General features: G+C 49.7%; 1 protein-coding gene across 1 annotated transcript in view; it reads left to right on the top strand.

Annotated features, from left to right (window-relative positions):
* PITPNM3 (PITPNM family member 3) overlaps positions 1–13,237 on the top strand; it is an 89,192-nt gene that overhangs the window by 21,018 nt on the left and 54,937 nt on the right. Inside the window, exon 3 of the mRNA XM_070393547.1 lies at positions 7,868–7,975. Coding sequence (XP_070249648.1) covers positions 7,868–7,975 — 108 coding nt within the window. The remainder of the gene's footprint in view (positions 1–7,867; positions 7,976–13,237) is intronic.

Here is a 13,237-nt window from a genome sequence, read left to right as displayed (position 1 = left end):
GTGATTTTTGGGAAGCACAGCTGGGTGGTGGGATGCTGTCTGGCTCCAGCCTCCCTCATGCTGGGCTCTGGGCAGAGAACCCTCTCCCTGATGCCAACCCTAAACCAGCCCATTTGGGGCTCATTTCCTGTCTCCCATTGGAGCTGAGTTCCTCCATAGCAACTAAGCTGCAGTGTGACAACAATGGCTTCAATATTTTGATGCTTGTAGCACATTTATTTAAAATATTTTTGGAATGCCTCAGGGCTCGCATTCCCAGATGACAAGGATGGCTTGCTGCAGAGGCATCACCTTCATCCTTCGGGGCCCTGCTCACCTGCTTTCCCTGCGAGCAGCTGTGGACACGTCTGCTCTCCTCCCTGCTGACCGCTGCTTCCTTCAGCTCCCTGTCCTCCCCTCCCAGGACCTCTCCGCTCAGTCTGCGGTTCCCAAATTGGCCTCATCTTTCACCTCTCTCTCATTGAAGGCCCCTCCATCTCCATCTCTTCCTCCGCTCTCCCCACTCGGTCTTTCCTTCTCTTCACGGCCCCAGAATTCCAGACTCTCTGTCTCTTTGCTGGTTCCCCACCTCTCGGCACTCCCCACCAGCCTCGCATCTCTGCTCCCTCCCCCCTCACCCTTGCAGAGCATCCCTAGCCCTCAGCCACAGGAGCAGCTCCACAGGCCAGAGAATCCTCTGTAGTTCTGAGTTGCCACCTCCCCCCCGTCCTGTATACTCCGCGTGGACTCCTTGGACAAGGCCTCTGCATGTTTCCTTGGCTAAAGGCAGTAGGAGGTGAAGCCATCCTTCTTCTCTGCTCCCAGGAGCTGGTCCAGGCCCCACCTGGCCTGCCCTCTCAGCATCCAGGCCAGGCCATGGGTGTCCAGCTTCCTGGGCATTCCTGGAAGGGCCATTTCCCTGGCCTCCTTTCTCCAGCCAGGCTGAGCCCTGACCCTGACCTGAGGGTGGTCTCTGTCCCCACCTGAGCAGGCCCTGCATCCTGCTGTCTCGGCGTTCCCACTCCAGCCTTCGTGGGACTGTATTGGGAGGTGTCAGCACTGAACAGGCCCCTGGGACACCATGTCCTCCTCCTCCTCAGTGCATGATGGGGAAACTGAGGCCAGACCATGGAAGGGACCTCCCAAGATCACACACCAGGGTGGGGATGAAGGGGCTGGAACCCAGGATTTGAATGGCGAGGTCAGGCCTTTTTCTTTGACTTATTACTGCAATATGGGCTTTTCCCTTCCTTCCTTCCTTCCTTCCTTCCTTCCTTCCTTCCTTCCTTCCTTCCTTCCTTCCTTAAGTTCCAGCCCTTGGCCCAGTGAGAGACCCTCACTGCTCATGGTCTAGTAGCAGAGGGGAGGCTCTGGGGGTTCTGGTTGTATATGGAAGGCATAGGAGGGATTGGGGTTAGTCAGGCAGGAGTGTGGAGCCCTCTGGGTCTATAACAACTCTGGGGCAGCATGCTGGCTCCTTAGGCCAAGGCAGCCTAAGGATGCCTGATTGGATGCTGCAGGGTGGCTGATGGGATCTAGGCTCCAGACCAGACCAGCTGCCACTGCCTGTCCTGTCCATACAGTGAAAGGACATCTGGGGAGCCATGGCCTGGTCCACCAAGTTTGGAGGGCAGAGTGAGGGGATGTGCCTGAAACCCAGACCATGTCAGAGCTGGGGGCCCTCGGGGTTTTGAGTTTGACAGCCTATCCCATTTTTCAGGCTGGGAAACTGGGGCCAGAGAATTGGGCAACCTGCTCAGTCTCACACAGAGTCAGAGAGAACAGGAGCCAGAAATCAGACTCATTCATCCACTCTTTCAAGTTTACTAGTATCTGCCCATCAAGGACCAGGTAGGATTCCAGGGACAAGTAGGTCCTGTCCCAGCCCTCCTGGAGCCTGCACTTTAGTGTTGATGGGCGGTGGTGGTAAGACAATATACAAGCTTGTAAATAATATTGATAATTAGCATAAATAAAATAACATAAAGGGACAAACACCTCACCAAAAAATATGCATGAATGACAAAACAATGAAAATATGCTCAACATCATTAGTCATTAAATGCAATTAAAACCGTGAGATACCACTACACACCTATTATGACAGCTCATTAAAACAGCTGATCAGGCCCAGCTGGTGTAGCTCAGTGGCTGAGCATCAACCTGTGAACCAGGAGGTCATGGTTTGATTCCCAGTCAGGACACATTCCTCAGGTTGTAGGTTCGATCCTCAGTAGGAGATGTGCAGGAGGCAGCAGATCAATGATTCTTTCTCATCATTGATGCTTCCGTCTCTCTCTCCCTCCCTGAAATCAACAAAAATATATTTTTAAAAAACTGATCAGGATACGGAGGAACTGGAACGTTCAAACTCTGCTGATGGGAATGGACAATGGTGCAACCATTTTAGAAAGTGGACTGCAGCTTCTTAAAAAGTCAATCAAAGTTAACTGCCCCATGAGCCCGCCCTTCCAATCCTAGGTAATGGACCCAAGAGGAAAGCATGCATCTTTCACCGGGGACATGGCCATGAGTGTTTATAGCAGCTTCGTTTGTTATAGCTCTGAACCAAAGACAACTCAAATGTACATCAGCGGGCGACTAGATAAACGTTCATGCAATGAAATGCTACTCGGCTGTAACAGGGAATGAACCACGGATACACGCACCACGTGGGTGAATCTCAAATATAAGCAAGCTGAGTAAAAGGAGTCAGATGGAGAAAGTACATATTGTATGATTCCATTTATATAGAGCTCTAGAAAATGCAAACAAATCGGTAGTGACGGGAGCAGATCAGTGGTTGCCTGGGGCAGGAAGGAGGGCTAAAAAGGGACAGGAGAAAGCTTCTGAGAGCGATGGGTACACATTCACTGTCTCCACTGGGGTGATGGTTCCACAGGTGTGTCCACATGTCAAAAATGATCAAGTTGTACTTTCTGCTTTTTATCTGAATTAGGCAGCATCCCAACTAGTAAATGATAGAGAGGTTCTCCCTCAAATTGTACATTTTAAATGTGTAGACTTAACTAAATGTCACTACATCTCAGTGATACTGTTTAAAAAATGGGGGAACTCCCTCCAATATAACATAAGGGAGTGTGACACAGTGACTGGTTGATGGTAAGAAGCCTTCAAATACGGCCATGAGCTGAGAACTGAATAACAAGAAGTCAACTATGTGAGTGTCTGGGGGAACAGTGTTCTGGGCAGTGGGAACAGCCAGCATGAAGCTTTTACCAGAAGAATGAGCAGAAAGGCGTGGGTGCCAAAAGTGAGCAAGGGGGTGCCCACTTAGTGTTGTCAGTCCGCTGCCCCCGTAGGGGGTGGGAGAGTAGGCTTGACCTAGTAGCCTCAGGACATGTGCACGAGGAGTTTACATGGGCAAGATAATTCCATGAAAATTCCAAAGACAGGGAGGCAACATTGGGCATATAAGACATTTATGGACAAAGGAGAAGGTTGGAGGATGGGGGGACAGGGTATTAGGTTTCAGAAGCGAGAATGGGCCACTTGCAGGGAGTGGAAGGAGGTGGACCGCACATGGAAGGCACCTCCTTGCCAAATGACTCAGAGATAATGGGACACGGGGTGTCTAGCTAACAGGCCCCCTGTTTACCACACTTAATGCCAGTTAGGCTAAGGTGACACCCTAAACTCGCCTTCCTGAGGCAGGTTTGTCTGTCTGAATCTTTCGGGCAGGAAAGAGGGGTGGCTCAAAGGTTCTGTCTGAGTTTTGTTTAACAGTTTAAAATCAATATTCTGAAAAGCAGCTTCACGGTGGCAGAATTTGGGTCCTTTCAACTGCCATGAAGAGAGAGTAGGGGTGATGGCCGTGGGTGAGGGGATGGAGCTGGTGTCAAACAGCTCTAGGGAGGGGTAGTGATCTTGTTTCCCCAAGGCCCAGAGCAATGCTCATCCAGGTCCTTGGAAAAACTGGCATCGTGGGCCTGATGCAAAGGGTGATGCTCGGTGTTGGACTGGCCAACTGCAGAAGGGGACACACCCTCGCTCCATGAGCGGGAAGTGACCTCTTCCTGGTTTGGGGCAAGGAGATTTCCTGCTCTGAAGGCCCCTGGGTCCCACCGAAACAGGCCTGGGAGGAGGAAAGGCTTTCCTTCCGGCACCGGAGGTTGTGCTTAAAGGGGTATATCCAGGCTTTGGTCAGGGTCGGAGTCAGTCTGGGGTCCAGGCCAGGTTTGTGGTGCCTCTGGATGGGATTCAGCCTGACACCTAGTCTGGGCAGGGACGGGCTCAGTTGGAGTGACATAGATGCAGACACTGTGTCCACACTGGCGGCCACTGGGGGTGAGAATGGTGCGCAGGGAACACTCACCAGAAGCCGAAAAGCAAAATCAATAAGCAGGACATTTATCCAGAGAAGCCATTTGTGGCCTCTCTGGGCCCTGATGGGAGGCACGTACCACAGTGAGGGGAAGTAGAGCAGAGACCTGGAGCTCAGATTTGCCTGAATGACTCCGAAAGGAGCAATCATGTGTGTGTGTGTGTGTGTGTGTGTGTGTGTGTGTGTGTGTGTTCTCACTGCCTCTCAGGGAACATAGTGAGAATCTGAAGGCTGAGTGTTGAGAGCAGGGAACAGGGAAGGGAGGGTGGGGAGCAGCTGGAGAGACAGAGATGTGGTGGAGGAGCAGGGAGCCCAAGGAAGTCAGGGAAAAGATGAGAAGCAGAGGGAGAGAGAGCAAGGGAGACCCAGAGAGGATTAGAGAGAGGGACACACACACACACACACACACACACGAACCAGAGAGAGTTGAAAGAGAGACAGTGACTCAGAAGGAGAGAGAGAAGACCAGAGAAAGCACGACAGACCTGCATGGGCAGAGAGTTCCTGAGGGGCAGGACCCAGAGAAAGAAAGAGAAACCCAGAGAGTGAGAGTGATCAAGACAGAGACATCTTCCCAGAGAGAAGAGAGAGACAGATGCTGGGATAAAGAGAGAGGAAGAGCAAAGAGTATGGAGCATGATTGAGGTCGACCCAGAGAGAGGCAATGAAATGGTAAGGGCCTCACATTCTGGGCTAGGGGGTCGTTAACATCGCCAAATGGTCCCGGGAGCCTGAGAGGCACAGAGAAATGCAAGGACCAAGAGGGACAGAGATCAATGGAAGGGATCTGGCAAGATCGGATCTGAGTGGGGCAGATCTGAGTCATAGAGGAACACGGTGGGAGTTGGAGAGGAAGGCTCATCTACTAGAAACACAGACAAAAGACCAAAAGGGCAAGATGGAGGAGGGTCATGCACAAAACTAGGAAGAGAGGAAAGAGGCCGAGGATGGTGCAGAAGTGGGCGTGCTCCGAGCTCAGAGCCTGGGAGAATGCTCGGGTTCTGATAGCCTCATACACACCCCAGGAATAGGGCTTGCACATTGTAGGAAAAACGAGAGCTAGGATGTGTAAGCACCTACTGCATACCGGGCACTGGACCAGGACCCCCAGCATGCTCATCTCCTGCACCAGAGTTATTTACTTTTTTTTTCTCATAAATTAGGGTAGAGGTCATGTCACACTGCACACAGTAGGTGCTCAGGAGTCCACTCATTGTAGAAGGAATGCTCGAATGAACAAGTGGGCAACGGAGAGCCAGGAGACACAGCACTCACAGTGGGCTACAGGCTGATTACCCCCTCTGGGTCTGGGGCAGGGTCACAGGGGCAGAGCACAACATATGTGGGGAATGTTGGGGCATACACCACATCCTCTGGGGTGGAGGTGATGATGGACCATCATCTTCATGTGCTGATACCCACTGCTGTGCTCTTATTGTGTAAACACTTCACCTTCATGGTCTCATTTAAGCCTCACGGCAATCCTATGGCATAGCCATGACTGGGATGTCATTTTATTGATGAGGAAACTGAGGCTCAGAAAGCTACGTTATTGTCAAAGGGCATATATCTAGCAGGATTGGAAGGAGTCAACATAACTCTGAACTGAGCTCTTACCCCTTGGTGTCCTCCTTCCCCCAGAGTGATACTACCTGATGTTTGTTCACAGCATTTTGGCTTGTGAAGCTTTTGCAAATGTAGTATGTCATTGTCCTCATGGCAGCTTGCTAGGCAGAGTTGTAAAACTAGAGTTGTTATTCCCATTTAAGGGGAAAAAACCACAGGAAGAGCTGAGGGATGTATGCAAAGCACAGGCTCATGTGTAGCACTCTCTGGACTGGGACCCTGTCATGGCTCTGCCCAGAGCACAGTGCTGCTAAGAGGTGCACACTGCTGCCCGGAACACACCACACTGAGTAAATTGTCTGGTGTGAGTGGTGCCTGGCTGGAGTGTTGGGCAGCCAATACAGGATGCCCATGGCAGGCCATCGGGAGGACAAGATTTTGGGACTCTTAAAAAAATGTTCTTATTGATTTTAGAGAGAGAGAAAGGGAGAGGGAGAGAGCGATAGAAATATCAATAAGAGAGAAACATCAATTGGCTCCTCCAACATGCCCCCCACTGGGGATCAGGCCCACAACCTGGGCATGTGCCCTGACCTGGAATTGAACCAGCAACTCTTGGTGCATGGGTCAATGTTCAACCACTGAGCACACCAGCTGGGAAGATTTAAGGACTCTTGAAATAGTATATCTAGGTTTCAATTCTGGCTTTACACAGTGATATTGGGCAAATTCCTGAACTACTCCATGCCTAAAATGGAGATAATAATAATTGTACTTTTTTAGCATTTTATGAAAATTAAGTGAATTAATATTTTAAAAGCACCTATAATAATCTCAGTGCATAGTAAGGATTTGATGTGTTGTTAAAGCAATCAAATAAATCAAATAACTCAGGAATCATCATCACCATCATCATGATCCAGACCCCAGCCAGACATGGGTCCTAGATTACTGAGTTCTAGGGGAATTCAGAACTCTGGACAGCGCCCCAAGCTTCAGATCCACCATATTGGACCCACCTGCTCTGTAAAGTTCTTTGGCAGTGAAATGGGTCTCGTCCCTTTATTTTTGGTTATCATGAGCTTGAGGCTTCTCCTCACCACTCTTTAATGTCTATTCTACAAGGTAGGACACAAAGCTCTTTACCAGGAAGGCCCTTCAAAGAGAGAGGGCGGCCACTTCTGTGGGTTTGTTCTTGAGGAAATGCCCCTTTCTGGGATGAGGGCCTACATCAGATGTGTGGGACCCAGGGACCTGTATTCAGCGTGGCTAGGGAATGTGGCCCCATCGATTTCTCTCAGAGTAACCACCAAGCTCAGACTGGGAAAGAATAAGGATACAGACAGGGTTGAGGGGAGGACTGGGGATGGGGAATGAAGGCATTAATAAGTTCATAAAGTTACGATGTGGGCTAAGGGTTCTACACAGCTCAGGGCTCGCTTAGAGCAGAGGTCTTCTGCTCTTCCAGTTACTCTAGAGCTGCCCCTGCCCCATTCAAATCCAGGTCCACTCAAATACTGATGGCAACTCACTTCTCATGTGAAGAAATGACCGTGATATCGCTCGCTTATGACCACCCTTGATGCACCGAGGCCTTTACACCCATTATCTCGGTTAGTCCTCACAACAGCTCTGTGAGCGAGAAACGTCCTGTCCCATGTTACTGATGGAAAAACTGAAGCTCAGAAGGCAAGTCACTGACCCAAAGAAAAAGCGGTGGCAAGGACCCCCTTCACCCCCAAGCACACTTCCTTTCAAGAAATATCTCTCTTAGGGCTAGAAATGGAGCCTTCTGTGGGTTTTCAGCCTCTCTCATGACTTTCTTTGGATGAAAAATTCCTGAATGCCTTGTACCTGTCATAACTACAGACACTTCCAGTCAAAGGAAGGCATAAGTACTCCCTCAGATATAAGCTCCTGTCAGGACTACCTATACCCTGCCCTCCCTGCTCATGCACATCTCTGCTCCTTCCACAGAGGAGGTGGCTGAAGGGAAGAATGCCATCCTCATCGGGATGAGCCAGTGGAATTCGAATGACCTGGTGGAGCAGATGGAGTCCATGGGCAAACTGGAGGAGCATCAAGGTGAGATTCTGCTTCTCTCACGACCAGGGTGTGTACATATGTACATTGCAGGGCGGGTCGAAGTGCTAGGACTTGGGTCTTCTATCCGTCTGGGCACCTCCCCTCTCTGAGCCTGTGAGCCCTGAATTCTGTGACCTGCGGGAACCCTCATGGAGACTTTTGTGGGGTTTTCTGCAGCAGAGAAGTTCCAGGGTCTTTCACAGAACGTCCTTTGTTCCCAGGAGAATGGGTAACTGAGGGCAGGTGGCAGGGTCCAAGCTCTTTGGACTGCCAGGCCAGGCCTATGGTGCTGGAATCTGGTAAAATAGGGTAGCCCCCGGAGGGGCCTTTGAGAGGCAACAAGGCAGAGGGGCAGGAGCGGGAGCCTTACGTTTTGGGCTGAGTTGTTGAAGACAGAGTTGTGGCTGGGAATTAATCCAGGAGGCTTTTTATGGAGACGAGTTTTGACCAGAAGATTAATCAGCAGACAAAGCAGCCATATCCTTTTAGGCATCCATCCATCTGTCCATTAGACCACATTGCGTCGCTCACAGAATGTTTCTTAAAAAATCTACTGTGTGTGAAGTGCTTATAGGAGGGACCTAAGGTGACTCAGCTGAGGCCCCTGGCTTGTGATGTGTCTCACAGTGTAAGTCAAGACCTTAGGGGGTCAGGCTTAAGTGGAAGGTTGTTGGGCCCAGAGGTGAGAGGCAGGAATTTAGGAAGGAGGCAGGAGAGGGCGGCTCAAGGAAGGGTTCCTGACAATGAAGCTATGGAGCCAGGCTTTGAAAGGCAAGTGGAGGATGTAGCAGAGGCGGTTGTAACATCTGAGATGACATATGCGGAAACCGAGGCTCAGAGAGGAGCAGTATATGATTAAGGTGGGACTGGTGTGAGGCTCCCACCTATCCCAGATGTAGGTGCTAACCTCCGTATTTGTCATCCTGAGGCCAGTTCTTTCTTTCCCTCCTCCCCACCCCCTATATCACTCCTTCTATTTCCCCTCTTCCTCATCTCCTCTTTTCTTCCTCTCCTGGTCCTGTAATGCCTTAGTCATGGTCTGGGCCAGAGCTGCTTGCCCGGGAAGGCCATCCTATCAGGAGCTCTTCGGGGAGATGCGCTGGCCCGGCCCAAAAGAAAAACACATCTTGCTGCTGGCCGTCTCGGTGATGGCTGACTTGCCTGAGCCTCTGCGCCTTTCCTCACCTCATCCTGCCTCCTTGGTTTTGAGTCCTCCCCTGGCAAAGGTCCCATCCCGAGTAATGGACAGGCCTGGGGTGATGGTTCTATTAGACAAGTGAAGAAACCCAAGGCTCAGAGAAGCCCTGTCTTGCCCAAGGTCCTCCAAGTTGGTGGCAGCATCACACTCAGATCTCTAGTCTCTTGATTCCCAGACCAGGGCTTCACCTCCCAGATAGGACTGAGGCCATGAAGCCCAGAGTCTTAAAGGAAAGCCCCACCCCTCGGCCACTGTCACCGTCCTAGGAAGGCAGGCTCTGCGTCTGATCGTCAAGGCCAGCCCAGGGCCAGCTTCCGGTCTTCACAGGTACACATTTGCAGATGGACCCTCGTCTGCTCTTTCCTTCACCTGGGGGACCCTGCAGGGGGTCCACAAGAGGTCATGGGCTCCAGGTGCTTCCCAGGACAATGCTTGGTAGCTACAAAAAGACAACCCCAGACTTGTACTCACCACCCATCTGGCCACCCATGTCCCACCACCAGCCTCACTTGTCTGCCAAAAGATATGTGACTCAGACACAGTGTGAGCTAAGGAGTGGGTGAGCGAGAGGCAGCGCGGCTGGGAGGGCAGGAGAGAAGGAAGCAGAGGGAGATTGGTGGGAGAGGCGGCGACTGCAGCTCTGGAATCTAAGAGGTCTGGGGTTTGAACCTTGGCCCTGCCGGTGTGTGGCTTTATGGCCAGGGAAAGGCACATCACCTCTCTGAGCCTGCGCTTCTTCCTCTGCAGAGCGGGGCTAGTACAAAGGCTCTGAGGATCAAACGAGCTAATGCTTGCAACGTGCATTCAATAACAGGTCATGAGCACGCTGGAAGCAGGGAGAAGAGTGAAAGATGGTGCACAGGTACCACGCTCACCGACGCTTCATGGTACTCAGGAGAGGCTGAATTAGGGGCAGTGCTTGATTGTGTTGAGAATTGATGCTGTCTCCTCCCAGCACAGATGGGGAGCAGGAGGGCGAGAGAGAAGAAGAGGAGAGGAAGAGGGAACCAGCCGTGTTTCCAGCTCCTTCTGAGTCTCATTCCCCAGGAGACTCCTAATGTGAATTCCCACAACACGACAGAACACACACATTAATTTCATTCATTTCAACAGTCATTTATGGAGCCACGGCGGGCTCGACCCTGGGCTAGAAGTGGGGGAAATCAACAGGAGCAGGCTGGCGTTGCCACTCTCTGAGGAGCTCACAGCAGAGAGGAAAACTATGCAATTAAACAGGCTGGGGAGGGGCCTTAGGAGAGGCTGTGAGGGAAAGGCTAATATCAAAATCGGTGGCACAGATAGAGCTCTACTCCTGCCTCCTTCAAACATCCTTCCCTGAAACGTGGTCGTGTGTCTCTGCTGGGGCCGCGTGTCTCCCGGATCCTGGACGGTTTACATGCTCAGCTTACAGCTCCGCGTTTCCATGCTGGCGAGTGGTGTCGATTTAGACCCCACACACCTACCGGTGTCAGAAGCTGAGGGTCTTCGTTACTCACGTGTGACTTTTTCCTGCTTCGCTGTCTGTGAATGGTTTCCGTGCTGCTGCCCCTAAGGAGCGTTGTGTTTCTAAGTTCCTTTATGGATGGAGCAGCCCTGCCACAATCCCTGCTGTGCAGGGGGCCCACTCTACTGCCTCACCAGCTCCCACAGGCTGAGGCCCAGTTTGTGGAGTTGACGGTGCTGTTTTCAGCCTCTAGTCCCCGAGCCTCTGTCCATCTGAGCTTTCCGTGGGCCTCCTCCAGGCTGGCTTCTGCTTTCGTCTCCGCATTGTAGCTCCCTTGTTGTTTCCGGCACTTCTGGATGATCCATTCTTTATTTTGAGCTTGGTTCTATATGGACATTTTTTTGGTAATATATTGCCCAGTCTATATGTTTTTTAATGAAGGGGATCCTTCAGCATCAGTCCAGTTCACTTTTATTTATTATTATTACTACTTTTATAATGGCATGCATCGCTATTTTTATTTATCATTTTTAATTGGGTAAAATATACATAATATAAAACTTACCATTTTAACATTTTCAAGTGTACAGTGTCGTGGCATTAAGTATATTCATATAGTTGTGCAACTATAAACCGTTCCTGTCCAGAACTTTTTCATCTTCCCAAACTGAAACCCTGTACCCATTAAACACGAACTCTCCATTCCCTACTTCCTGCCCCCCGCCCCCACTCCCCCGCAAGCCCCTGCTTCCACCATTCTGCAATCTGGCTCTATGAATTTTACTACCCTGGGGACCTCGTGTAAGTGCCATCATGCAGTGTTTGTCTTTTTATGTCTGGTTTGTTTCACTTAGCATCATGTCCTCGAAGTTCATCCCTGTGGTAGCATGTGTCAGAATTTCTTTCCTTTTTCAGGCTGAATGATATCCCATTGTATGTTTCTACCATAATTTGTTTCCCCAGCCACCTGTTGGTGGACATGTTTCCACCTTTAGCTATTGTGAATAATGCTTCTATGAACATTGGCGAACAGATAATCACCTTATTTCTTGAACACATTTTCATTGTAAACAAAAAAGCACAAAGAAAACCAAAGTCTCCCTTATCGACTTCTTCCCATCACAGACCTCACTGCAGACTTTATCAGTGCAGAAGGGATCTCAATAGAGAGAGACCCTATCATCTGCTATTGCTGCCACTTAATTTTCATTTTCACTTCATAGTCGATCTATGTCAGGTGGTCATAATAATCTGGCCACTCAGTGTATATTCAACTCATTCTTTTTACTTGTACTATAGCATCATCTACAATAGATGGGCCATCATTTACTTGACCATTCTGTAGTGATAGACATGGGAATGTTTCATTATTTTAAAAAAGCAGCCCTGGTCAGTGTGGTTCAGTTGGTTGAGCGTCGTCCAGTGCACGGCAAGGTCGCCAGTTCGATTCCTAGTCGGGGCGCACACACACACACACACACACACACAGACGTGGTTGAAAGCATAAGCATCCACAGCTGTCATAGATACTGCGGAAAAGTTTCCATAAAGACTGTGCAAATTTATATTCATACCAGCAGTGGATTAGGTTAGCCATTTCTCCACAGTGTTACCAGACTTGATCTTATCAACTGAAAGGTTTTACCTGATTAATGGGTGAAGAGATTTTGTTGTTTTGTTTTGTCCTTCCTTGATTGCTAGTGAGATCGATCATCTTTTCATAAATGTGTTGACCAAAGCTATTTTCTTTTTTTCTGAATTTCTTAAACATGCTCCCCCCCCCTCCCATCTTTTATTAGATTACTTGTCTTTTTCTTCTTATTTTTTAGGAGCCCTTTATATATAATCTGGGTATAAATTATTTGAAATATTTGCCTCTTAAATCATGCCATTTGGCTGAATTTTCTTAGTAGGGCTCATGGTTTGTCAGTTTTCTGATGTCCTATCATTCACAAATCTTAATGGTTATATCCTTGCCAATATTTACACTGCCTGCTTGCTTTTTTTTTTTTTTTTTTAAATTGCATTGCACAGGATCTCCAGATAGCTGCTGAGTAACAGGAATGATTGTTTGATCCTGACTATAATGCTGTCATCTCCTCCTCCTCCTCCTCCTCCTCCCCCTGCTCCCCCTGCTCCTCTCACTCCTCCTCCTCCTCCTCCTCCTCCTCCTCCTCCCCCTGCTCCTCTCACTCCTCCTCCACCTCCTCCTCCTCCTGCGCTTCCTTCAGTTAAGCACAGTGAGGTATGACTTACATTCCGTAACATTCACCCTCTTTATTGTATAGGTCTCACTGCTGCTTCTTCATGATTTTCTCTTGGATTTACTTCCTCTTTTCACTAGAATATCACCTCAGATAGGAACTGTGATAGAAACTTTACAAGTCCTTGCATTTCTTTTATTTTAAAATATGTTTTTATTGATTTTAGACAGAGGGGAAGGTAGAGGGAGAGAGAGAAACATCAAAATCGATCAGCTGCCTCCTGCATGCCCCCTGCTGGGGATCAAGCCTGCAGTCAGGGCATGTACCTTGACCAGGAATGGATCCTGTGACCTCCTGGTGCCTGTGTGGAAGCTCAATCTCTGAGCTACACCAGCCAGGCAGGGCAAGTCCTTGCA

This window comes from Myotis yumanensis, unplaced genomic scaffold (genome assembly GCF_028538775.1).
Source record: "Myotis yumanensis isolate MYYU_CA2020_CCGP unplaced genomic scaffold, mMyoYum1.0.hap1 SCAF_16, whole genome shotgun sequence".
NCBI classification, from domain to species: Eukaryota; Metazoa; Chordata; class Mammalia; order Chiroptera; family Vespertilionidae; genus Myotis; species Myotis yumanensis.
The sequence above is the reverse complement of the archived record's forward strand: the minus strand, read 5'-3'. Positions and strand labels throughout refer to the sequence as shown.